The sequence below is a fragment of the Hyperolius riggenbachi genome, chromosome 4 (genome assembly GCF_040937935.1).
Source record: "Hyperolius riggenbachi isolate aHypRig1 chromosome 4, aHypRig1.pri, whole genome shotgun sequence".
NCBI lineage: Eukaryota > Metazoa > Chordata > Amphibia > Anura > Hyperoliidae > Hyperolius > Hyperolius riggenbachi.
In genome coordinates, this window is record NC_090649.1 from 333,097,221 (window position 1) to 333,122,965 (window position 25,745).

General features: G+C 46.0%; 1 protein-coding gene across 1 annotated transcript in view; it reads left to right on the forward strand.

Moving 5' to 3' along the window:
* Positions 1–25,745, forward strand: part of CAPN9 (calpain 9) — a 150,124-nt gene that overhangs the window by 48,721 nt on the left and 75,658 nt on the right. Inside the window, exons 4-6 of the mRNA XM_068279531.1 lie at positions 11,664–11,797; positions 20,514–20,682; positions 22,356–22,439. Of these exons, the coding sequence (XP_068135632.1) occupies positions 11,664–11,797; positions 20,514–20,682; positions 22,356–22,439 (387 nt within the window). The remainder of the gene's footprint in view (positions 1–11,663; positions 11,798–20,513; positions 20,683–22,355; positions 22,440–25,745) is intronic.

Genomic DNA, 25,745 nt, shown 5'->3' on the forward strand with positions numbered 1-25,745 from the left:
CAGTTTAGGTAGTAGGTATATAGGTGTCCCCCAGTTAAGGTAATAGGTATATAGGTGTCCCTAAGTTAGGTAATATGTATATAGGTGTCCCCCAGTTTAGGTAGTAGGTATATAGGTGTCCCCCAGTTTAGGAAGTAGATATATAGCTGTCCCCCAGTTTAGGAAGTAGATATATAGGTGTCCCCCAGTTTAGGTAGTAGGTACCGTATTTTTCGGAATATAAGACGCACTTTTTCTCCCCCAAAAGTGGGGAGAAAAAGTCAGTGCGTCTTATATTCCAAATGTTAGGAATTTAGCACTGGCATATTGGCCTCAGCCAGGCAGTATATGCGGCCATTTGTCCCCCTCTTATACGCAGCCCTGGAGTTATAAGAGCCACCAGTCAGATGCGGGTCAGTGCAGAGCGGCAGGTATGGCAGCATACTGTGGCCGCGATCGGTATGGATGTCGGGGAGGCAGCCGGAGATCAGCCTGCTTGGCTCTAAGTAAGAGGCATGCTATTCATGCAGAGCGCAGCGGAAGGCGTTATTACCGATCCGGGATCCAGCCGACGAGTCCTCCATCTGCTTCTCTGTCTTCAATACCGGCTCGCGCTGATCCCCGTCCTGTTACTTCCTGGTCTGACGCTCTCTCACTGCGTGACCTCGGCGGCTCACGTGCGTCAGGGTCACGCAGTGAGAGAGCGTCAGACCAGGAAGTAACAGGACGGGGATCAGCGCGAGCCGGTATTGAAGATAGAGAAGCAGATGGAGGACTCGTCGGCTGGATCCCGGATCGGTAATAACGCCTTCCGCTGCGCTCTGCATGAATAGCATGCCTCTTACTTAGAGCCAAGCAGGCTGATCTCCGGCTGCCTCCCCGACATCCATACCGATAGCGGCCACAGTATGCTGCCATACCTGCCTCTCTGCACTGACCCGCATCTGACTGGTGGCTCTTATAACTCCAGGGCTGCGTATAAGAGAGGGACAAATGGCCGCATATACTGCCTGGCTGAGGCCCACTGGCTGCCTAAAGGGGTCTCTTTGGCTACCAACAGGGGGTCAAAAAAAACGGAAAAGCATAATGAATGTGGTTAATGGAGCTGCTGGGGGTGGCAGGGGGTTAGTGTAGCTTGTAAGGTAGCAGGCATTAGTGTAGCTTAGATAGAGATCTTGGGAAGGGGGCAATGTCCACAAGACGCTCCTGGAACTTGGACGCACCTAGGTAAACTGTATTTTTTATTTTCCCCTGATTTTTATCCTCTAAACCTAGGTGCGTCTTATATTCCGGAGCGTCTTATATTCCGAAAAATACGGTATATAGGTGTCCCCCAGTTTAGGAAGTAGATATATAGCTGTCCCCCAGTTTAGGAAGTAGATATATAGCTGTCCCCCAGTTTAGGTAATAGGTATATAGGTGTCCCCCAGTTTAGGTAGTAGGTATATAGATGTCCCCCAGTTTAAGAAGTAGGTATATAGATGTCCCCCAGTTTAAGAAGTAGATATATAGCTGTCCCCCAGTTTAGGAAGTAGATATATAGCTGTCCCCCAGTTTAGGTAATAGGTATATAGTTACATAGTTACATAGTTACATAGTTATTTTGGTTGAAAAAAGACATACGTCCATCGAGTTCAACCAGTATAAAGTACAACACCAGCCTGCTCCCTCACATATCCCTGTTGATCCAGAGGAAGGCGAAAAAACCCTTACAAGGCATGGTCCAATTAGCCCCTAAAGGGAAAAATTCCTTCCCGACTCCAGATGGCAATCAGATAAAATCCCTGGATCAACATCATTAGGCATTACCTAGTAATTGTAGCCATGGATGTCTTTCAACGCAAGGAAAGCATCTAAGCCCCCTTTATATGCAGGTATAGAGTTTGCCATAACGACTTCCTGTGGCAATGCATTCCACATCTTAATCACTCTTACTGTAAAGAACCCTTTCCTAAATAAATGGTTAAAACGTTTTTCCTCCATGCGCAGATCATGTCCTCTAGTCCTTTGAGAAGGCCTAGGGACAAAAAGCTCATCCGCCAAGGTATTATATTGCCCTCTGATGTATTTATACATGTTAATTAGATCCCCTCTAAGGCGTCTTTTCTCTAGACTAAATAAACCCAGTTTATCTAACCTTTCTCGATAAGTGAGACCTTCCATCCCACGCATCAATTTTGTTGCTCGTCTCTGCACCTGCTCTAAAACTGCAATATCTTTTTTGTAATGTGGTGCCCAGAACTGAATTCCATATTCCAGATGTGGCCTTACTAGAGAGTTAAACAGGGGCAATATTATGCTAGCATCTCGACTTTTTATTTCCCTTTTAATGCATCCCAAAATTTTGTTAGCTTTAGCTGCAGCTGCTTGGCATTGAGTACGATTATTTACCTTGTTGTCAATGAGTACTCCTAAGTCCTTCTCCAAGTTTGATGTCCCCAACTGTATCCCATTTATTTTGTATGGTGCTAGACCATTAGTACGTCCAAAATGTATGACCTTACATTTGTCAACATTGAATTTCATCTGCCATGTATGTGCCCATATAGCCATCCTATCCAGATCCTGTTGCAATATGACACTATCTTCCTGAGAGTTGATGATTCTGCACAATTTTGTATCATCTGCAAAAATAGCAACATTGCTCACTACTGCATCTACTAGGTCATTAATAAATAAATTAAAGAGCACTGGACCCAGAACAGACCCCTGTGGGACCCCACTGCTAACAGTCTCCCATTTTGAGTACGATCCATTGACCACAACTCTTTGTTTTCTGTCCATTAGCCAGTTCCCTATCCATGAACACAGACTCTTCCCCAGTCCTTGCATCCTCAACTTTTGCACCAGACTTTTGTGGGGAACAGTGTCGAAGGCCTTTGCAAAGTCCAAGTATATCACATCTACAGCATTCCCAATATCCATATTAGCATTCACTACCTCATAAAAGCTGAGCATGTTAGTCAAACAGGATCGGTCTTTAGTAAACCCATGTTGATGCTGAGAAATAGGATTATTTTCTACTATGAAGTCATGTATAGTATCTCTTAGTAACCCCTCAAATAGTTTGCATACAACTGATGTTAAACTTACAGGTCTATAATTTCCTGGATCAGATTTTTTGCCCTTCTTAAATAATGGGAAAACGTGGGCTGTACGCCAATCCACTGGGACTCTGCCAGTTGCAAGAGAGTCACAAAAGATAAGATAAAGGGGTTTATCTATAACTGAACTTAATTCCCTTAGGACCCGAGGATGCATGCCATCCGGGCCTGGTGCCTTGTCTATTTTTAATTTATTTAGTCTTGCCTTCACTTCTTCCTGCGTTAAGTATTTAATATTACAGTTAGAAGATTGAGACTCTTCTGCCTCTGTAGTTTGCAACAGTGCTGTTTCTTTTGTGAAGACAGAAGCAAAGAAAGCATTTAATAACTCTGCCTTACCTTGGTCATCCACCATTGAGTTCCCATCCTCATCCTTTAGGAGTCCTATACAGTCAACCTTTCTTTTTTTAGAGTTAATGTACTTGTAAAACTTTTTTGGGTTAGATTTGATATCCTTAGCGATTTGTTTTTCAGCTTCAATCTTTGCCTGCCTAATATAGGTGTCCCCCAGTTTAGGTAGTAGGTATATAGGTGTCCCCCAGTTTAGGAAGTAGATATATAGCTGTCCCCCAGTTTAGGAAGTAGATATATAGCTGTCCCCAGTTTAGGTAATAGGTATATAGGTGTCCCCCAGTTTAGGTAGTAGGTATATAGGTGTCCCCCAGTTTAGGTAATAGGTATATAGGTGTCCCCCAGTTAAGGTAATAGGTATATAGGTGTCCCCCCAGTTAGGTAATAGGTATATAGGTGTCCCCTAGTTTAGGAAGTAGATATATAGCTGTCCCCCAGTTTAGGAAGTAGATATATAGCTGTCCCCCAGTTTAGGTAATAGGTATATAAGTGTCCCCCAGTTAGGTAGGAGATATATGTGTCCCCCATTTTAGGCAGCCTGGAAGGTGCAACAGGCACAGAGTAGTGGGGAAGGCAGCAGGGGGGAGGTCCCCCCTCGCTTACCTGTAGCTCCCGCTCCCCCTTCCAGTCAGTGCACTGTGCAGCCACGAGTCCAGGGGCAGCCGCCAGAGAACATCTCACCTCTTCTTCCCGGCGCGCGAGGGAATCTCATCTCTGCATGCCGCTGCCTGGTCTGGTGACGTCACTGCTCAGACCAGCCAGCGGCATGCAGAGTCTTCCTCCAGCGTCAGGAAATTTCCCTGGCCGGCCGCTACCACTCTGCTGGAGGGAAGGAGAAGGTTCCCCTCATTCTCGTCCGTCCAGCCGGCACCCATATCCCCCCTCCCCCCGGGAAACAAAAGGTCACTTTTTTTCAATTATTTTAAAAAAATAAAATAATAAAAAAATAAAATGAATGGGCATTAGATGGCCGCCCCGCCCCCCCCCCCCCCCCCGAGGGGCCGCCCATGGCACCAGCCCACGGGTGCCTCTTAAGAGATACGGCCCTGCACACACACACAGTCACCTATAGGGACTGGGACTCTTACTCTTAAGTGGCAGATCGGGGCCCAAGTGCTCTACAGATGCATCACTAAGCCATAGCTGAGTGAAGCATACAGTTGTTATGGATGGCGGAGAAGGGATGATGGCATGGTGGACAAAGCAGTTTCCAGTGGCCAGGGTAAGGAGGGGAACAATAATAATAATTAATGCTGTCATAAAAAAAATCCAGTATGCTGGATCTTTAAAACATGTATTGGGCAGTATTGCACAAAAATAATTTGCAAATACTCCAATTTGCATTGTATATCCTGCTTTAGATGTCATTGTAATATTTTTCCCATGAGGGGAAAAACTGTCCTTGTCGTGTCATGTCCTATCAAATAAGAAACAATGTCATCTCCAAAATCCTAACTGCAATTCTTAATTTAGAAATCTTTGACCAGTGCCTCTCAAACTGTACTGTATTGAGAAGCTCCTTCTCTGGGTAGCATGTCCTTCAGTCTAAAAGGACACCTAAACCAGCCAGGCTATCTGAGATGATTAGGCCCTATTTATTGCTTTTCAAGGTTTGCACATCCTCTGTAGACAGCTCTGCTGCTAGCTACAAGTGAAGCAAGCGGCGGCTTGGGGCCTCAGTGTTCTCACTAGAGCCTTTAAGCTGGACGCTGTGCCCAGCTAATTTCAGTGAGCACCCGGGTGTTATTTGCCCCAGTCCATGGCGGAATGCCTTTAATCCGTACTCTGCTGTGAGCCTGAGGTTAATTGAGCAGCAGCTGTGTCACTGCAGCCAGCTTCACTATCTCTGCCCACTCCACCTATTTCCTGTCAGTTCGGGGGGCGTTCTCAGACAGGGTGCTAATAATTAATAGGAGTAAGAGGGATCCTCCAATACACCAGCAGCACCCTGTCTGCGAATGTCCCTACCCAACAGCAATACTCTGTGTGAGACCCCTTCACCATCTTCCAAAAGGAGATTCCACCTCCTCCATTAGCAGCAACCAGTGTGAACCCCTTCCCCACCCCACTAGCATCACCTAGTGTGAAACCCCTTCCTATTCCACTATCAACATGCATTATGAACCCCAACCCCCATCAGCATCTCCCTGGGTCAGATCCCCCCCCCCCCCCCCCATCAGCAGTGCCCAGTGTGAGATCTCCTTCCCCACCCGGTAGCATTCAACATGACCATCCCGGCTGGAAAAAAATTCTGTGGCGAAAACTTGGCCTGCTATGTTGGGCTGCCCTGTGCTATGCCTGCACGGATACCCCACAACACTCCTTTTACTCTGAGTTGCGAGTAGTGTAACTCATATGTCCATGATCCAGTACTGAATTTCACTACTCTCCTCTGCCACTTAGCGTTCGGCCACCGTGGTCCCGGCTAGTACCTCTCATGATAGAACCATGGTGACCAAATGCTATGCAGCAGAGGAGAGTAGTGAGATCCAGCTCTGCAATGTGGACATGTGGGTTACACTATTCACAACTCAGGGCAGAAGGGGGGCCGCTGAGCAGCACAGCTATTCCCAGGTGGGAGGGGAGGCCATTTTACTATCGGGGGGGGGGGGGGGGTGACGACACAACTGACTACCTGCTACACTGGGCTGGGGGAACACATGACTACCTATGCTGGGGGGGTGGGGTGGAGCAGGAGATTGGACTACCTACATTGGGGTGGGGGGGGGCATCTGACTACCTATACTGGGTTGTGGGTAGGACATCTGACTGCCTACACTGGGCTGGGGGGATTCTGACTACCTATACTGAACTGGGGCAGGGGCATCTGGCTATCTGCTACACTGGGCTGGGGGGGAATATCTGACAACCTATGCTTTGGGGGACAGGAAATCTGACTACCTACACTAGGCTGGGGGAGGGGGTGGCATCTGACTACCTATACTGGGCTGGGAGCAACATCTGATTACTTATACTGGGCTGTAGGGGGGGGGGGCATCTGACTACCTATTCTGGGCTGGGGGATGCAGAGGGGAGGACATCTCACTACCTACAATGGGCTGTAGCTAATACATTAACCTAGGGGGGACATCTGCCTACCTACAAACTGGGTTGGGGAGAGGGGGCATCTGACTACTATCTGTACTGGGCTAGGGCTGGGGGTCAGGGGAGAGGACATCTGACTAACACTGGGCTGGGAGGACTTCCAAATCTAGATCCAAAAAAAGCTTTTTTGACAGGACCAAATACATTTAGCATTGACAAAGCAAAAATTAGCATTAGCATGGGAGGGGGTGAATGTGGGAATAAGGGAAGGATATAGGGGGATGGGTATACAGTCTATAAGGATATGGAGGATATAAGTGAAAGTATAGGGGGCTGGGTGAGGAGAGGTATACGGTCCATACAGTCTGTGGGATATCATGTTCTTCTCAGTTGGTGGCAGGCAGCTACATATCGGGCTCCTGTTTGCACGGTTGTTTCTTCTCACCCCAGTAGGATGTACAGTTTCCTCTCCTCATCTGTGGAGGTGAAATCCTGGAAGTGGGCGGAGAGTCTCTGGAAGTGGGCAATCCTCACAAGTGCGTATTTGCTGCAGTGTAGCAAGAAGTGGGCCTCTTCCTTCAGGGCCTCCTGGTCACACTGCTTAAACAGTCTCTCCTCCCGAGGCCTTTAAGTCTGTCTGTGTCGTCTCTATCTCCAGACCGTGGGCACTCAGGTGGTACAGGCTCAGGGTCTGTCTGTCTTTGGGGTGGTGTAGCCTCTCCAGGTACGGGGGAGTTTTTTTGTGTCACTTCTCCATTCCTCTAGGTATTATTCTTTGCAGCTTTCTATAGCCCCTTTTATTTTGGCTTTTGTCAGGCTGCGTTGGTGGTCCTGGCTGGGCTGACTGCTAATGCTTTGCTTCAGAGCACGTAGTGGACATCTGACTACCTATACTGGAATGGGGAAGATGAAATCTGAATACCTATTCTGGGCTGGATGGGGGAGGACATCTGACTACCTACACTGGGCTGAATACATCAACCAAAAGAAACCCAATGAACAAAAAAATGATATATTTTGCTAGCCACTTTATTAGGTATGTCTTGCTAGTACGGAGTATTGAGTATGACCTTTTTTGCCATCAGAAATTATTAAAATACTTCATGCATTCCTCAGAGACTTTTGGTCCATATTGACACGATGATAACATGCAGTTGGCTCCACCCACATTATGTCATGGCCACGCCCATTTCCCTTGCTTGTAGAGAAGCCATCTGACATGTTGATTAAGTATCCCAGTATTGCAGTCTCTGACTCTGAATTTGTTTCTGAATTCTTGATCAGAAATGGCCAGTATCAGTTACGATTGGGTACCACTGCCATCCTTTCATTTTCTGTAGTCAGTGCTGCATCTCTACTTGTAAATGGTGCTCTGAACATCTATATCATCTGCCACATATTCTAAATCCTTTCCCAAAGTCTAACCACCTGTCCTTTGGATCCTTTCCCATCACATCTCATTCCACAGCTATCCACATCCCTCATCCTTGCCCTAACATCGCTGTTTAACCTATTCCTCTCCACTGGAATTTTTCCATCCTCATTCAAAAAGGCTGTTGCAACACCACTCCTTAAAAAACCATCTTTAGACCCCACCGAACTTGCTAACTACCGCCCAGTGTCACTTCTCCCATTTGCAAGTGTCACTTCTCCACATTCATGCTGAACTAAGTCAGTATTTATCTGCAAATTCCTTGCTTGATCAGTTCCAGTCTGGCTTCTGGGCAAACCACTCCTCAGAAACAGCCCTCACCAAAGTAGCCAATGATCTCCTCACAGCTAAATCCAAAGGCTATTATTCCATACTCATCCTTATAGATCTGTCATCAGCATTCGACACTGTCGACTACACTCTACTCCTACAGATCCTTTCATCTATAGGAATAAAGGACCTCTCCTGGATATCTTCCTACCTCTCTAGAAGGTCTTTCACTGTTTCTTATTTAGATCAGGCCTCCTCTACACATTCTCTGTCTGTAGGGGTACCTCAAGGCTCTGATTTTGGTCCCCTCCTCTTTTCCATCTACATGCACGGTCTTGGTAACTTAATCAACTAATTTGGTTTTCAATACCACCTATATGCAGATGATACACAACTGTACCTCTCGGCCCCAGACCTTAACTCCCTCCTCACACGGGTTCCCAACTGCCTGTCCGCTATATCCTCTTCCATGTCCTCTCGCTTCTTAAAACTTAATAAGAATAAAACTGAACTAATAGTCTTTCCACCATCCCTGTCCACCTCTTTGCCTGATATTACAATAAATGTTAACAACACGTCTATAACTTCAGTTCCCAAAGCATGGTGCTTAGAGGTAATATTTGATTCTTCTCTCTCATTTATTCCTCACATTAACTCCCTAACCAGCTCCTGTCATCTCCAACTCAAAAGCATAGCACGTATCCGACCTTTTCTCTCTGATGACACAACCAAAATGTTAGTACATGCTCTTCTTATATCTCGATTGGACTATTGCAATATATTGCTTGGTGGACTTCCAACTAACAGACTAGCACCGCTCAATTCTGTTCTGAACTCTGCTGCTCAACTCATTCATCTCTGCTCTCGCTCTTCCTCTCTGTCAAGCTCTTCACTGGCTACCAATTAACCAGAGGATTCAGTTCAAACTCTTAACCCTAACCTACAAAGCTCTCCACAATCTCTCTCCCCTGTACATCTCCTCACTAGTCTCCAGGTACCAACCCAACCGCACTCTCAGATCTGCACATGAGCTTCTTTTATCCTCTTCTACAATTACCTCCTCACATTCACGTGTACAAAACTTCTCACGTGCCTCACCCCTCCTCTGGAATGCTCTTCCGCAGCACATCCGCCACTCTCCCACCTTTGAAATTTTTAAACGCTCTCTCAAAACCCACCTTTTCCGACAAGCATATTCTCTAGTGTAGGCCATGCCCCCACTAAATAACCTAATTGCGCACTGCCTGTACATATACTGTATACTTCGCCCACCTCTTGTTTCCACCCCCTTCCTTTAGATTGTAAGCTTGCAAGGGCAGGGCTCTTACCCTTTTGCGTCATTGAATGTTATTAATTTAATTGCTTGCACTCTGTTAGACATTTATACATTTTAGTCATCATGTTAAATTTGCTAAATCAGCAGTTCTGTATTTTGTATCAGGGTTCATATTTGATGTATATCATTGTCTGTATCATTATGTATCCCTTGTTTTTTCTTACATTGTACAGCGCCACGGAATATGTTGGCGCTTTATAAATAAATAATGATAATAATAAACTCTTTGGCATCTCTAACCTTTCTGAAGTAAAGCACTTAAAATAAGTTCCTGCAAGCAAGTTACAAAGACAATATGCAGCAGGGGTGACGGAGCACAGCTATTAAATAGTCAAGCTCTGGCTATCAGATTCAAGTTATTTAAAGGGAATATATACTTGCCTATGTAGTGGGATGGCTCTTCCCAGTTCCTTGGTCCATCCCACTGTTCCTGTGCTATCCCCTGCCAGGTCAAACAACTCTTTGGCACTCCTCAGACAGCCTTTAGAAGTACTCGCGCCCCCAAATACTTCCAAAGAAATCTCCCCAAAGACTACTGACGACCCTGCTGGTTGCAAACTTCAACAGGAATGACACAGGAACAACAGGAGAGACCAAGGACTGGGATAGCTCTATGGTATCCAGAACCTTGCCTCTATTTAGTTAAGTACAGTAAGGGAAAAAAGTATTTTATCCCCTGCAGATATTGCTTGTTTGCCACGTAAACCAAAAAATTAATAGTCATTGATTGCAATGGTGGGTTTATTGTATCTGTGAAAGACAGAAAAACAACAAAAGTACCCTCAACAATCTAGTGCCCCTAAGTCAGGCCTTGATGTGCATTGTAATAAGTGAAATAAGTATCCCATATCAACCAGAATGATTTTAGGCTACCAGGTGTATGCAGGTAACAAGATGAGATTAGGAGCACCCTCTACAAGTGAGTGCAGAAAGGGATCAAATACGTCTTTTGCTCACTGTATCTAATCTGTTGTGAGTTTGCCTTAATGGGTGTTGGGGCTTGCTATTATATGGGAGCTCCGTATTGCGTGACAAGGAAGATAGGATAAGATTAGAATTTGTTTTAGCTGTAGGATTAGTGTTAGGGGATAAGGCGGTGGCGTAGCTAAGGAGCTGTGGGCCCCGATGCAAGTTTTACAATGGGGCCCCCCAAGCACTCTATACATAACAATTGATACGGCGCACCAAAACCTGCCAATGGCAACTACAGTGTCAGAGGTGCAAGAAGGGGATGGGGGAACAGCTTGTTAATGATTACCACTATTCAAAGTATCCATATAAGTTATTATGAGCGCAGGACCAATTGAGAGCTAATAATGTAGTTGAGGAAGGGCCCTTTGGAGCCCCTCTGGCCGAAGGGCCCCGATGCGGCCGCTACTTCTGCACCCCCTATTGCTACGCCCCTGGGATAAGGTATGGGATGGAAAGAGTTGATAGTCAAGGAGAGGAGGTTAGGTGTTTAGGAAGAAGATTGCTTTGAGAGGGATTGGTTTAGGCATTTTGGTAGGTTTCTGCGTTGGGATGAGGGGGTTATGTGATTAGGTAGAGGTTTACTTTGGGAAGGAGGGATTGGATGAAGCATTTAGGTAGGTGTGTGCTTTGGGAGAGAGGTTAGGGTTAGATGTCAGGCAAGCCGAGAGTAGAATATTGTTAATTGAACATTACAGATACTTTGACTATCAGCAACACCCAGCGCCTATTTCAACAAGCAGCTATTGTAAATGTATACTTCTGAAGTCCTTAGAGATCACTGAAAGTAAAATCAACTTAAAGTATGAGTTTTTTAAATAAACCAAGTTTCCTCCAAATCCTCTTTAGTGATGATCTAATTATTTTGCAGATTATTTTTAGATTTGGGGCAGCTACTGTTATTTTAGGTATTTATGGCAGTGATAAGTGTAGGGGCATACTTGAATTTTCCACATGCAAAGTTTGACTTTATTTGGAATCTACACTAGACTGCCTGAAGTAAATGGTGCACAGCGTTTAATTATTTTATCCGACAATTTTGATCAAATATAAGTATGTTGAAACTTGTTGAAAATTAGCATTTTTCCATGGGGTGTACTTACTTTTACAGCATGATGGTGTCTAAGTAAATACTGATATTTTCACATTATACTGACAGTTTTTATTCTTTTGTTAGTTCTGGCAGCATAATGAGTGGCTCGATATTGTCATTGATGACAGGCTACCTACTTTCAGAAACCGCCTAGTATTCCTTCACTCAGCTGATCTCAATGAATTTTGGAGTGCGTTACTGGAAAAAGCATATGCAAAGTAAGGCTCTCTTTTCGTAAATATTTCATTTTATATGATTCATAAAATTCACTACTTGAAATTTCATTGGGGTATAAATCTCAGTAAACTTTACGTGTGCATGTGATGTATGATGGAGCAGATCCAGTCAAAGGAAGAAAATTTTCTCTTAGGTGATATTTTAACACCTAAGCAATAAAATGCTCTTTAAGTTACCAACAAGCAAAAAATACTTATATATAATACTGGTAAGTCATTTTGACTGCATATTTCCACCTACTTTTTGCAACGTTTTCAATGGCAAGTGCTGAAAAGGTATTTTAAACAGAAGATGAAAAATGATCTCCTAGGAGAAAACTTAGGCGTAAAAGTGAATGGAATAAGAGCCAAGTGTAATGATCAGTGATGTATCTGATGATCAGTACTAGCTCTATCAGCACAATAGTCAGTATTTTATTCAAAGTGTGATCACACGTGATTGGGTGCACAGTAATATTCAGGAACATAAGACTATCACTAATAAAAGAGTGGTCGTACAGGCAATGTCGGTAACAGATCGGTAGGCAGAGGTACAGAATCACAATGTTTAAAAGAAGGTGGCGCCTACACAACACTAATAACACTGATGTGATAAAAAATATGAGTCCCAGTCTGTAAAATTATATTCCTGCGGCTTGGTTGTGATAAAGCAGTGATTTATCAGTCCAGCAGTTTCCTCAAAAGACACAATCCGCCGCCACACTACCAGGAAACACTCACCGGATCCTAAGACCTCAATAGAGGTCTAACAACGCGTTGGGACACTTAGGGCCGTCCCCCACCTCATCTGGTTATCGTCTGCCTTTACCTCCGACACGGTTTCTCATATATGCATGTCCATCAGTATATACAATCCTCAGAAGGAAGAAAAAGCTAACATAGCATAATACTGTAAAATTTTATTAAAAGCTAAAAACCAATTGCACTCACAATCCGTAGACTCAGTCTTTAGGCTCAGAGTTTTTTATTACGGGCTCTCCCCCGTTTAAGTTGGGCTCCGGCTGCCTTTCTGTGTCCTCTCGTGCCGTGGATGGTGCTATGTGCACACTAGCTTCCCCCACCGCCGTTCAGGACGCCCACCAGACGCTCCACACTCAATCGTTGGCTCTCACTTCCGCGCCTAAGCCCCGCCCGACATGTTTCATTATAAAGACTCATCAGGAGCTGGGGCTTGGCACATTCGTGAGAGCTTATGTACCTTCCTCCTCCCCCCTGTCTGCGCTGTATAAGTCTATCCGCCCACGTCACCCCATGCGCTCCACACCTCGGCGTGATTCGCGCTGTGCGTCTCACCCAAGCTGAAACGATCATGCGCTCCACGCCTCGGTGTGATTCGCACTGTGCGTCTCAACCACACTAAAACTGTCATGCGCTTCACGCTACAACATATGTCGCGCAGTGCGTCTCAGCCAGGCTGCTGTTCCGGTTTCTCTATATGTCAAATATGCATTACATCTATGTGAACATGGGTTGTACTACTCAATTTAAACCTCCTCAGAAACATCCCGGGAGGCAGGCACGTGCACAGGGGGGTGCTCTGGGTGCCCAGGCACCCCCCTTTTTAAAATCTTCAAAAAAGGCCCTTCTCGCCGCGCGAAATAAGCTCCGCCCCGATCGTGATAAGCCCCGCCCACCCGCGGGAAGCTCCGCCCCCGCCTGGGACATTTTCAAGTAAAGAGGCCCAGACAGGAATCCTAGTGTGGTATACTGACCTCTCCCTCCACCTAGGACCCATACTGACCTCTCCCTCCACCTAGGACCCATACTGACCTCTACCTCCCCCAGCACCCATAGTGACCTCTCCCTCCACCTAGTACCTAGTGACCACTCCCTCCCCTAACACTCACAGTGACCTCTCCCTCCGCCTAGGACCCATACTGACCTCTCCCTACCCAGTACCCACAGTGATATCTCCCTTCACCTAGCACCCACAGTGTCCTCCTCTCCCTCCACCTAGCACCCACAATGACCTCTCTCTTACTCAGCACCCACAGTGACCTCTCCCTCCACCTAGCACCCACAGTGATCTCTCCCCCCACCTGGGACCCATAGTGACCCCTCCCTCCACCTAGCACCCACAGTGACCTTTCCCTCCATCTAGCACCCACAGTGATCTCTCCCCCCACCTGGGACCCATAGTGACCCCTCCCTCCACCTAGCACCCACAGTGACCTCTCCCTCCACCTAGCACCCACAGTGACCTCGCTCTTACCCAGTACCCACAGTGACCTCTCCCTCCATCTAGCACCCACAGTGACTTCTCCCTCCACCTAGCACCCACAGTGACCTCTCCCTCCACCTGGGACCCATAGTGACCTCTCCCTCCCCAGCACCCACAGTGACCTCTCCCTCCACCTAGCACCCACAGTGACCTCTCCCTCCCCCAGCACCCACAGTGACCTTTCCCTCCATCTAGCACCCACAGTGACCTCTCCCTCCACCTAGCACCCACAGTGACCTCTCCCTCCACCTGGGACCCATAGTGACCTCTCCCTCCCCAGCACCCACAGTGACCTCTCCCTCCCCCAGCACCCACAGTGACCTCTCCCTCCCCCAGCACCCACAGTGACCTCTCCCTCCACCTAGCACCCACAGTGATCTCTCCCTCCACCTAGGACCCATAGTGACCCCTCCCTCCACCTAGTACCCACAGTGACCTCTCCCTCCCCAGCTCTCAGGGCCGGGCCGAGGCATAGGCTGGAGAGGCTCCAGCCTCAGGGCGCAGTGTAGGAGGGGACGCACAATTCATTCAGCTGTCATTCCCTCCGCCTAGGACCCATACTGACCTCTCCCTACCCAGTACCCACAGTGATATCTCCCTTCACCTAGCACCCACAGTGTCCTCCTCTCCCTCCACCTAGCACCCACAATGACCTCTCTCTTACTCAGCACCCACAGTGACCTCTCCCTCCACCTAGCACCCACAGTGATCTCTCCCCCCACCTGGGACCCATAGTGACCCCTCCCTCCACCTAGCACCCACAGTGACCTTTCCCTCCATCTAGCACCCACAGTGATCTCTCCCCCCACCTGGGACCCATAGTGACCCCTCCCTCCACCTAGCACCCACAGTGACCTCTCCTTCCACCTAGCACCCACAGTGACCTCGCTCTTACCCAGTACCCACAGTGACCTCTCCCTCCATCTAGCACCCACAGTGACTTCTCCCTCCACCTAGCACCCACAGTGACCTCTCCCTCCACCTGGGACCCATAGTGACCTCTCCCTCCCCAGCACCCACAGTGACCTCTCCCTCCACCTAGCACCCACAGTGACCTCTCCCTCCCCCAGCACCCACAGTGACCTTTCCCTCCATCTAGCACCCACAGTGACCTCTCCCTCCACCTAGCACCCACAGTGACCTCTCCCTCCACCTGGGACCCATAGTGACCTCTCCCTCCCCAGCACCCACAGTGACCTCTCCCTCCCCCAGCACCCACAGTGACCTCTCCCTCCCCCAGCACCCACAGTGACCTCTCCCTCCACCTAGCACCCACAGTGATCTCTCCCTCCACCTAGGACCCATAGTGACCCCTCCCTCCACCTAGTACCCACAGTGACCTCTCCCTCCCCAGCTCTCAGGGCCGGGCCGAGGCATAGGCTGGAGAGGCTCCAGCCTCAGGGCGCAGTGTAGGAGGGGACGCACAATTCATTCAGCTGTCATTCTTAATTGTGTTTGAAGCAGAAAGAAATAAGAAAAGGAGATACATGGAAGTGACTACAAGCCAGATAACTAGAGATTAACCCATTCGCGTTCCGTCGTTTTCACTTGAGAAATGTTCACCTCCCATTCATTAGCCTATAACTTTATCACTACTTATCACAATGAACTGATCTATATCTTTTTTTTTCTGCCACCAATTAGGCTTTCTTTGGGGGGTACATTTTGCTAAGAGTCACTTTACTGTAAATGCGTTTTAACAGGAAGAATAATAAAAAAACTGAAAAAATTCATTATTTCTCATTCTCAGCCATTATAGTTTTAAAATAATACATGCCTCCATAATTAAAACTCACGTATGGTATTTGCCCATATGTCCCGGTTATTACACCGTTAAAATTATGTCCCTATCACAATGTATGGCGACAATATTTTATTTGGAAATAAAGGTGCATTTTTTTCCGTTTTGCATCCATCACTATTTACAAGTTTAAAATAAAAAAAATATAGAAATATTTAATCTTTACATTGATATTTAAAAAGTTTAGACCCTTAGGTATTTATTTACTTTTTTTTTTTTTTTATTGTAATGTATTTTTTTTTATATTAAACATTTTATTTGGGTATTTTTGGGAAGGTGGGATGGAAACAATAGGTTTTTAATGTAAATGTGTGTTGGTTTTTATTTTTTTTTACTTTTAGTTGTAGTTTTACTTTTTGGCCACAAGATGGCGGCCATGAGTTTGTTTACATGACGTCACTCTAAGCGTAACACACGCTTAGAGTGACGCATGGGGGAGGTAACAGCCAGAAAAGGCGCAGCTTCTGAGAGAAGCTGTCGCTTTTTCAGCGGGGCAGAGGAATCAGTGATCGGGCACCATAGCCCGATTCACTGATTACTTGGATAACGAACCACGGCCCGGGAGCGCGCGTGCACACGCGCGATCGGCCGCGGGAACGCGCATGGTTCCTGGACGTAGTTTCTATGTCCAGGAACCAAAATAGGTTAAGGTGTTGGGGGCCCTGGGCACCTCTTAGTCTAATAGCAATCAGTGTGTGACGGCTGGGCTGGAGGGATAGAGGGGCGCACTTTGGTGTCTCAGCCTTGGGTGCTGGAGGACCTTGTCCCGGCTCTGCCAGCTCTAGCAGTGATCCTGCCTACCCCAGCACCCACACTGACCTATTCCTCCCCCAGCACCCACAGTGATTTTTCCCTCCCCCAGTGGCTACCCTCCTGTCCCCTGCAGCACCCACAGGGACCTCCCATCCCAAAAGCAGCACCTACAGTGACCTCTCCCATTTCCAGCACCCACAGTGGCTTCTCCCAACACCCAGCATCCACTCCCTCCTCCAGTAACCACACTGACTTCTCCCAGCACCCACAGTGACCTACCCTTCCCCCAGCACCCACACTGACCTCTACCTCCCTTAGCAGCAACTATGCCATTCATAGCAGCACCCATAGTGACCTCCCACCCCCTGCACCCACAATGACCTCTACCTCCCGAGACCCACAGTGATCTCCCCCAAAGGACCCACAGTGACCTCCCTTTCCTCCAGCACCCATACTGACCTCTACTTTCCACAGCACCCACAGTTACTTCTCCCCCCAGCACTCACAGTGACCTACCCACCAGCACCCTTTATGTCACCATGTACTCACTCCCAGTACCGACTTGGCACTCAGTATTTGCACCTAAGACCCACATACCCCCATAATCAACACCCACATGGCACAGTACTCACACGTCACCAAGTTCCAAAGCCATTATATGCACCTAGTACCCGTCCTTCGCCAGCACCCAAATAGTACCCAGTACCCATCCTTGGTCGGAACACATATGAGACACAGTACTCTCCCATAGCACACATCCAGACCACACATGGCACTCCCTACTCACTCATGTCCAACACTCACATGGCTCCCTGTACCAATTAGCACTCACATGGCACCCACTATGGTTTATCACCATCTGCTACTCATTCAGCACCCAATACTGCATAGCACCCACTGCAAATAAACACCCAATACCAACTGGACCTTGGTACCCAAAGCAGCTTGACACAGACTTTACTTTGGCATCTCAGCACCCACTGCAACTTACCACAAAGTGAACCTTTGCGCCTTACCATCTACTGCATCTTGGCACCAACTGCACCTTGGCACTTACTGCAGTTTTGCATCTACTAATGCTTAGCAACCACTGCATATTGGTAACCACCTGTGTGCCTGAAAAGAGGCTTGGGTGCTGATCAAGAGGGACAGAGGTCCCAGTACTGAAAGGTGAGTTTGTGCCCCCACAGTGGGCTCCACTGTGCCCACTCTAACCCACTGCGGCTGCCTGATACTGCTATAAAGGTGTGTGTGTGTGTGTGTGGGGGGGGGGGGGGTGTTAAGACTGCCTTATGCTTTCTGGAGAGGGGGTATTACATACACAATTTAGCACGATTTATTGATTTCAAATTTGAGCACCACACCCATGAGGATCTTCTGCATGGCCCTGCCCCTTCCTGCAGCACCCACACTGATCTCTACTTTTCCCATCAGCCACCCCTTCCCCTCAAAACTGGCACCCAGTACTCACACTCACATGACACCAAGTATCTGCACCCAGGCCTAAAATTGCACCCAGTACTCACACCTGCACACAGCTTCCACATGGCACCCACTATCTGCACCAAGTAGCCACCTAACCCATACCCGCACCCAAAGTACCTGCATTCAAAACCAATGTGATGCCCAAAGCCCACCCATAGCCAGCACCCAGTACAGCATGTCACCAAGTATTCGCACACATGTCACACTGGGTACCTGCACCCAGCACCCACATGACATCCAGTACATGCACCCAGATCTTACATGGCACTAAGTTCTTGCAATCAACACCCGCATGACACTCGATATCCAACCATAGCCAGAACCCACACGACACTCAGTACTTACACCCAGAACCCACATGGCACCCATCATCTGCATTCAGCAGCATGACAATCAATACCCCCCTAGCCAGAAATGAGGAGGGGGGGGGCATGCGGGCGAAGGCATTGCCAGGCCCCTTTTTTAAATTTGAGCACCCCCCACTTAAGGACTCTCTGCACGGCCCTGCCGGGAGGCATAATCTCCCACACCAGTCTACATCCTGATAAAGAAATTTTAACTCTACTTCTCGTTTACAGGAGAAAGAACATTACATTACTATTCCTACATACATTATTATACAAACATATATTTCCACACCCCCATTATCCCATTACTCACTCCCTACCATAACATCTCATGAAAAATCATCATATTTATACTTAAAGTGCAGATTTATCCCCCCCCCTCCCTCCCACTCCTTATGTGACCCATCATTTGAGACCCACATACTCGTAGGTCTTTTATTAACCTCCAACATGTGACTAAATAGATTCATAATCAATACCATAATTTTAATGAACTATAAATAAACTAAATGAAAATCCCCCACATCCCTACATGGGATAGAAGAACCCTTTATTATATATAAACCTCACCAAACTAAATATAAACCTAAAAAAAAAAAAAAATGTATGCAGGGTTCAGTAAAGGGATCACGCATTTTAATCCCCCAAAAAACATACTATATCCTCATCTATGTTCAAACCCTGGGGTTCAAGGGTGTCTAAATTGTATATCCATCTGGTCTCTGCCTGTGAGATGGCTTTGGTCTTATTACATCCTCTCCAACTGGGTATTAATTTATAAATACCACAAAAAGACATTTGCTTTGGGTCACATGCATGGGCGTCCCCAAAATGTGCAGACAAGGCAATGTCGGTAACAGATCGGTAGGCAGAGGTACAAAATCGTTAGACAAAATCGGAGTGAGTATTCAGGCAGAAATCTGCAACAGATCAGATTGGCAGAGGTACAGAATCGTTAGACAGAATCAAAGTGAGTATTCAGGCAGAAGTCGGCAACAGATCAGATTGGCAGAGGTACAGAATCGTAAGGCAGAGAGTAGTCGGAGGTACAGGCAAAAGGTCAAACACAGTGATAATCAATAACCGTAATAATATAATTCCTAAGCTAGTGCGAATCCCTGGGGTCCTGCTGGTTCAAGTACACACGGATCTGACTAAGGTCTGAGAGCTTTCACTGCGAAGTTTCAGCAACAACAGACAATGAGCTACTGACATCCCCAAGCTTAAATACAGACAGGCAATTCCGAACAACCCGCCCAGAACAGCCTGACCAATCATCAGCGAGACCCAGCAGCCTGATGTCAGCTGACCAGCAGATCAGCTGACCCGTCTCCTAAGCCCATAAAGGTCCTGCCGCTCTGTGCGCGAGCGTGCCGACCTAAGCTGATGTGTTACTGAGAGACCTGTCCTGCCAGAGGCTGCGCGAGATGTCTGGGAGGACGCAGCAGCCGCCGCAGTGACGTCAGATGTGGAAGCGGCGGTCGCACTGCTTTCCGCCGCTGAGGTATTACTGCTATACCTGACACCAAGGAGTTCATTTGTTAGCCTTGTGGCTGTCCTTTACTCTAAAGTACGTTGATGCTAAAAAAGGTTGAACATGATATGTGCTTCTTTTTTCTACCTAGGTAACAAAATACCATTGGTATTCAACTTAATTTTCACAAATAAATCCGAAATCACACTTTAAAAAAAGACAGTCTGCTTGATGACTGCACTTAACCTCCCTGGCGGTCAATTAAATCCGCCAGGGAGGCAGCGCAGCACTATTTTTTAATTTTTTTTTGGAATCTTGTAGCTAGCCTAGCGCTAGCTACATGATAGCCGCAGAGCAGCGGCATCCCCCTACCCTCTTCGATCGCCTCCGGCGATCAGACCCGTCAGGAAATCCCGTTCTGAGCGAATTGGTGGCGAGCTACGGCGATCAAAGGTAACACGTGTATAAAAAAAAAATTATGCAATACCGCTAAGGAGGTTAAACATACAAGTGACCACATACAGACCGCTACAATACTATTTTATGACTAACTCAGATAAGCTAGAAATATAATTTTAAGATTGTATGTCAATACATTTTTAAACTTATTATTTTAGACTTAATGGAAGCTATGAGACACTTAAAGGTGGGAGTACTATCGAAGCCATGGAAGATTTTACAGGCGGAGTATCTGAAGCTTATGAAAACAAAAGTCCTCCAAACAAATACTTCGAAATGATGGATAAAGCTCTGAAAAGGGGATCAATGTTAGGCTGTTCTATTGATGTAAGTACATTTACAGTAGTAGAAAAATAATTCAGGAAGTGAATGAATGACAGATAATATACTTTACATGGTTCATATGAACTCCTCCTAAGTATTTCTGTATCAGATCATATATGCTTAGAACAAAGGAGACTGCATAAAACAAAGGGTACAGAACTTGGTGGGAATACAGATATGATTCTCTCATGACAGCTCGTGTGTGCTAATGCTGGGAATACACGGGTCGACCCGGCGGCTCGATTAGCCGCTGGATCAACTCCCAGCGCGTCCCTTTGTCGGACATCAAAGCACAGAACCTGTGTCTTCCCAGATCAGGCTTATTCCAGGCTGAGCTAATCAATCTTTTATTTCAAACCTGGGGTGTGTAACACTGGTGCAGCTTGTAGACTTCTACTAGAAACATGTCAATGACTAGAAAACACTCTGCTCATGGTGTGTTCAAGTGTGGCTCAAAGCCAAATGGACTGGTCTCATCTGGTTCTGCCCGACCCCCTGGTTTGCAGCCGTAGCTCACACTGGAAATACTGGTTAAGGTAGGGATGGGGGCATCCTTACAATGTTTGCATCAAGCAGCAGAAAGTCTAGAATCTGCCATGTCTAGCTGTACATGCTGGTAGAGATTAAAAATCTTTACAGATTCAATAAAGATTCACTCCTTACTGAATACACTTTTATTGCGGCTAAGCACCGCTGTTTTATAATCTCTACCTGCGCGTACAGCTGGAGGACAAGCTCATATCGGCCAACACATACTTTACCTCAGTCACAACACATGTGAGTCTCTGCATAGCGAGGATCCACGACTGTCTCTCCAGGAAGACCGGAAGCAAAAAAGGAGCCAGAGAATTCCCTGCCATACACTTGGTCCCGGCTCTAAGAGGGACACAAGCCTGACTGCTGGTAACCTATAAGGGTGTCTCCAGCTCTTATAAATAGGTGATACCTTTCCATTAGGGCATAGCCCCTACTACTATCTATCGACAATTCAATGTGTGCTCTTTTTTGTCTTCTCGTAATCCTAACTATAATAACCCCTTAAAATAGCAGTGCAATGCTGAGCAGATTCGTGGCTGTTATGTAGCATAATCAGCTATGCAGCAGAGTTTCATGAGGATATGTGGGCTCAAGGTTCGTACACACGTCCAACTTTACGCCTGATTGTCATTTAAACTGGTTGTTTGAGCGACTTGAAGTGCAAACAACAAGTCATGCAAACGTCATGCACACACTGAACAACAAAATGGCTGATATGCTAATTTACCTAATTTACATGTTGTATAACCAACTTGATAATGGACTGGATAGAACAATGGACTAGAGTCTAGACTAAACGACTGTTCAAACGGCTGTATGTTTGAACGTCTATTAGTTGGACAAATGACTAGATGTTGTTTATATACCCGTACGGGCCTGACAGTTGTTTGAACGACAGTTGGTCCAACGGATCCGCTAAGTTATCAGTCGCTCAACAACGCATACACGCATCCAACTTGTCATTCAAATAACAAGTCTGACACCGAGTTGGTCAAAAAAAGTTGGACGTGTGTACGTGAGTTTCATCTATCAAGTAATATTACTGCTATCTCTGATTGCATAATACATTATAATTACTGCAAAGTACTGATAATTCATTGTCCATACAGAGCCCATTGATTTCTCTTTTTATTTCTTAGATAACGAGTTCTGCAGAAACGGAAGCAAAGACTCCTCAAGGACTTGTGAAAGGTCACGCTTATTCCATTACTGGTTTAGATGAGGTATGTGGTAAACTTGCTTTATGGAAATAACTACTGCACTTTAGCTGTTCACACTAATACATAATACTAACCAATACTATTAATAACCAATATTGTGTCTGACCTACAAATCCGTCCACAAAACCTGTCGTACCTACATTTCTGATCTTACTCAGAGATGCACACCAAGCCGCTCACTCCGCTCCTCCAATGAACTTCACCTGACCGTCCCCCGCATCACCCAGTCCCATGCACGCCTCCAAGACTTCTCAAGAGCTGCTCCAACACTATGGAACTCCCTACCTCCACCCATTAGGGCAGCCCCCTCCTTCAACACCTTCAAGAAGGCCCTCAAAACTCACCTTTTCACTCTGGCCTACCACCCCTCACAATTGCTCTAAACCCACAGCTGAACTCTGGTCCCCTACCTCTCGTGTCCCTACCTCTCCCTCTAGATTGTAAGCCTTTGGGCAGGGTCCTCCTCCTTTTGTGTCCTACTTGAGCATGCATTTCTATTACTGTAAACCCACGCTATGCATTTGAGTGAACCTAACTTGCCTAATCTCCATGCTCCCCTCCAGTGACTGACTAAGCATTACTTTGTACTCATACTGTGCTGCATGATCTGGTCTTTGTATTCATGTATTGTCATATTGCTGTATGTGACCCCTTAATATTGTCTGTAACCTAAATTAATGTCCAGCGCTGCGTAATATGTTGGAGCTTTATAAATACAATAAATAATAATAATACTAATTACATAGACCACAATAAACAGTCCAGTTTTCTCGGGTAAATATTCCATGAATGGCTCATACAGGATTTATTAATTATTAAAGCAAACCTGAAGAGAATATAAAGAATAAATCTAAAGTGTGGTGTTGCTCTAACTTTTATTCAAGTGCTCACAGCTATCCATGGCCCCCACACTGTGCCCACATTCATGCATCCTTTGACGCTGAACCAGAGGCGCCTGCAGCAGTGAAGATTTGAACTTTCTGCACATGCCCTGCTAAGGGAACTGTCCTTGAATGATTCCTTTCACATGGCATGCACAGTTTGGTAACTTGCGTGCTCGCCCATGGTTGCTGACTCCTCCTGTGTAAGAGATTCAACTGTCTGGGCAGTCACATATTAAGATGATAATGGCAAACTGGAGGAACCCCAGAGCCCTCAGTAAGTATCTGAATGAAAAACTTAAAGGAGCACCACACTTTGTTTAAGTGAATACCTTATTTTCAGTGGCGTCAAAGAATCCAGTATGAATCAACCTTGCATTAGATTGACTTTCAATCGAATTTATGGTGATTATTCATTTTCAATGTGTTTATCAAGTCCAGTACTAAAAAAACAGATTGCAGAAGACATAGAATTTTTTATATCATGAAAATTTACAAAAAAAACTCCACTACTTGAAATGCTCCCATAATAGACAGCCACAGAGGCTCAAAAGAGGATCTGTAAGTGTACCTGTAGTGACAAGTGCCATAATAACTGGCTGCTGTTTAGAACTGATCCTTCAAATGAAAATAAAAATATGAGGCTGATCTATGTTACTAATGTTCCATTTACCATTAATATAGTCCTACATGTACAATTGATTATCTCTTATGCTAGGTACACACCATACAATTTTCTGTTAAATTTACCTGCCAGATCGATTTTTCCCAACATATTCGGTCTAAATTTTGATTGATTTTTTTTTTTTTTTAATTTTCGATAGTTTTTTAAAAAAATGTTTTATCGATTTTCTTAGAACTGAATGAAAATCGATTTAAAACGAAAAAGTATTAAAAAAAGATCGGAAAATTGAAAAATCTATCAAAATTCAGATTGGACATGTTGGAAAGAATCAATCTGGCAGGTAAATCTAACAGAAAATTGTATTGTGTGTACCTAGCATTACGTTTATTTTCAGTTCAGGTTTGCTTTAAAGGAAACCTTAATCCTGGAAAAGAAGAAAAGTGTACGGATTCCTCCTGTGGCGTGTTCTGTCCGTTGCGGTGGAGCCACAAACGGACAGTTCTGGCTTGTCAGCCTGCATTCGGTTGTGCATTCGCAATGAGTCACATTGTCATTTGCAATTGCTCTGCAGTTCTGGGCAGCTCAGGATGCTGTCATCATTCCACCAATTGCTTACTACAGCTGAGCTGCAGCCAGATAGCCCTGGATTTCCTGCATGCATGTTGTTACACAATACTGCATGTATTTCCCATGGGAGTCCTTTGTATTCACAACCAGCTAGCAAATGGTAATCAAGCCAGCTCAGGATTGAATGATTACCATTCAGCTGTGTGGAGATTTGCATTCTTGCATCCATTGGTCGATGCCGGCATAAAAGTCTGTCTCCCCTTTTAGACCTCGCCCATCACAGCGATCACTATGCTGGTCTGCTGGGCACTGTGTTACTCTGTATAGTTCTGTTATTGTAGTTCAATGCGACCTTATTACTTGTGCTTTAGCTAGTTATTGATAAATATATATGCAGATTTGCTAATATATATTTATCCATTAGTTGAGCCGTTTATTATTTTTCTGTATTATTGTTTATTGCCTAGTTCCCATGCCTGATGGACGTTCATTGCATCCGCGGTGGGTCAGTGAAGTCCATTATCCTGATAGCTTGGATTCTGCCATCACCACGTTGGTGACTGGTAGTATTCCTGCTACTCTAGTTCTGGGAACATAACTATAGGCTGCGGTTGCTATTAGTTATATTCTTTCCTGTAGTTTTGTCTGTGTGGATGCTTGCTGGTGACTGTTGTTAACCTGCTTGCTCTGCTTCTGTGGATGTGACTGTGAGCTGTGGTTGCTATTAGTTACGCTCCAATCTAGTCCTGTCTTGTACCTGTCTGAATGCTTGCTAACGCTAAGGCAGAGCAACATCGCACTGCACTGCCATTGTGTCTTACTTGTCTAGTTACACTCCAATCTATAGTCCTGTCTTGTACCTGTCTGAGTGCTCACTATCGCAAGGGCAGCGCAATATCGCACTGCTCTGCCATTGCATCTGATTTGTAGCAATATCGGAAGCCCAGAGCTGGGCAGCCTGTGTAGCCTCTTCCATTAATCAGCTACCAGTCTTGTTGCTCTGGGTGGTCAAAGTTTAACCCCCAAGCATTGCACTTGTGATTTGTAAACAGACAGTATTGCTTATGCACACAAGCATTACAAAAAGTTTCACTTACCTGGAGCTTCCCCAAGCCCCCTGCAGCCGTCCTGTGCCCTCGCCGGTCCTCAAGTGTTCTCCGGTCCATGCCATGAGCTAGTTTTGTTTTCGGACGATTGAGAGTCGGCCCCCGGCCACGCGTATTCTACTTTGCCTAC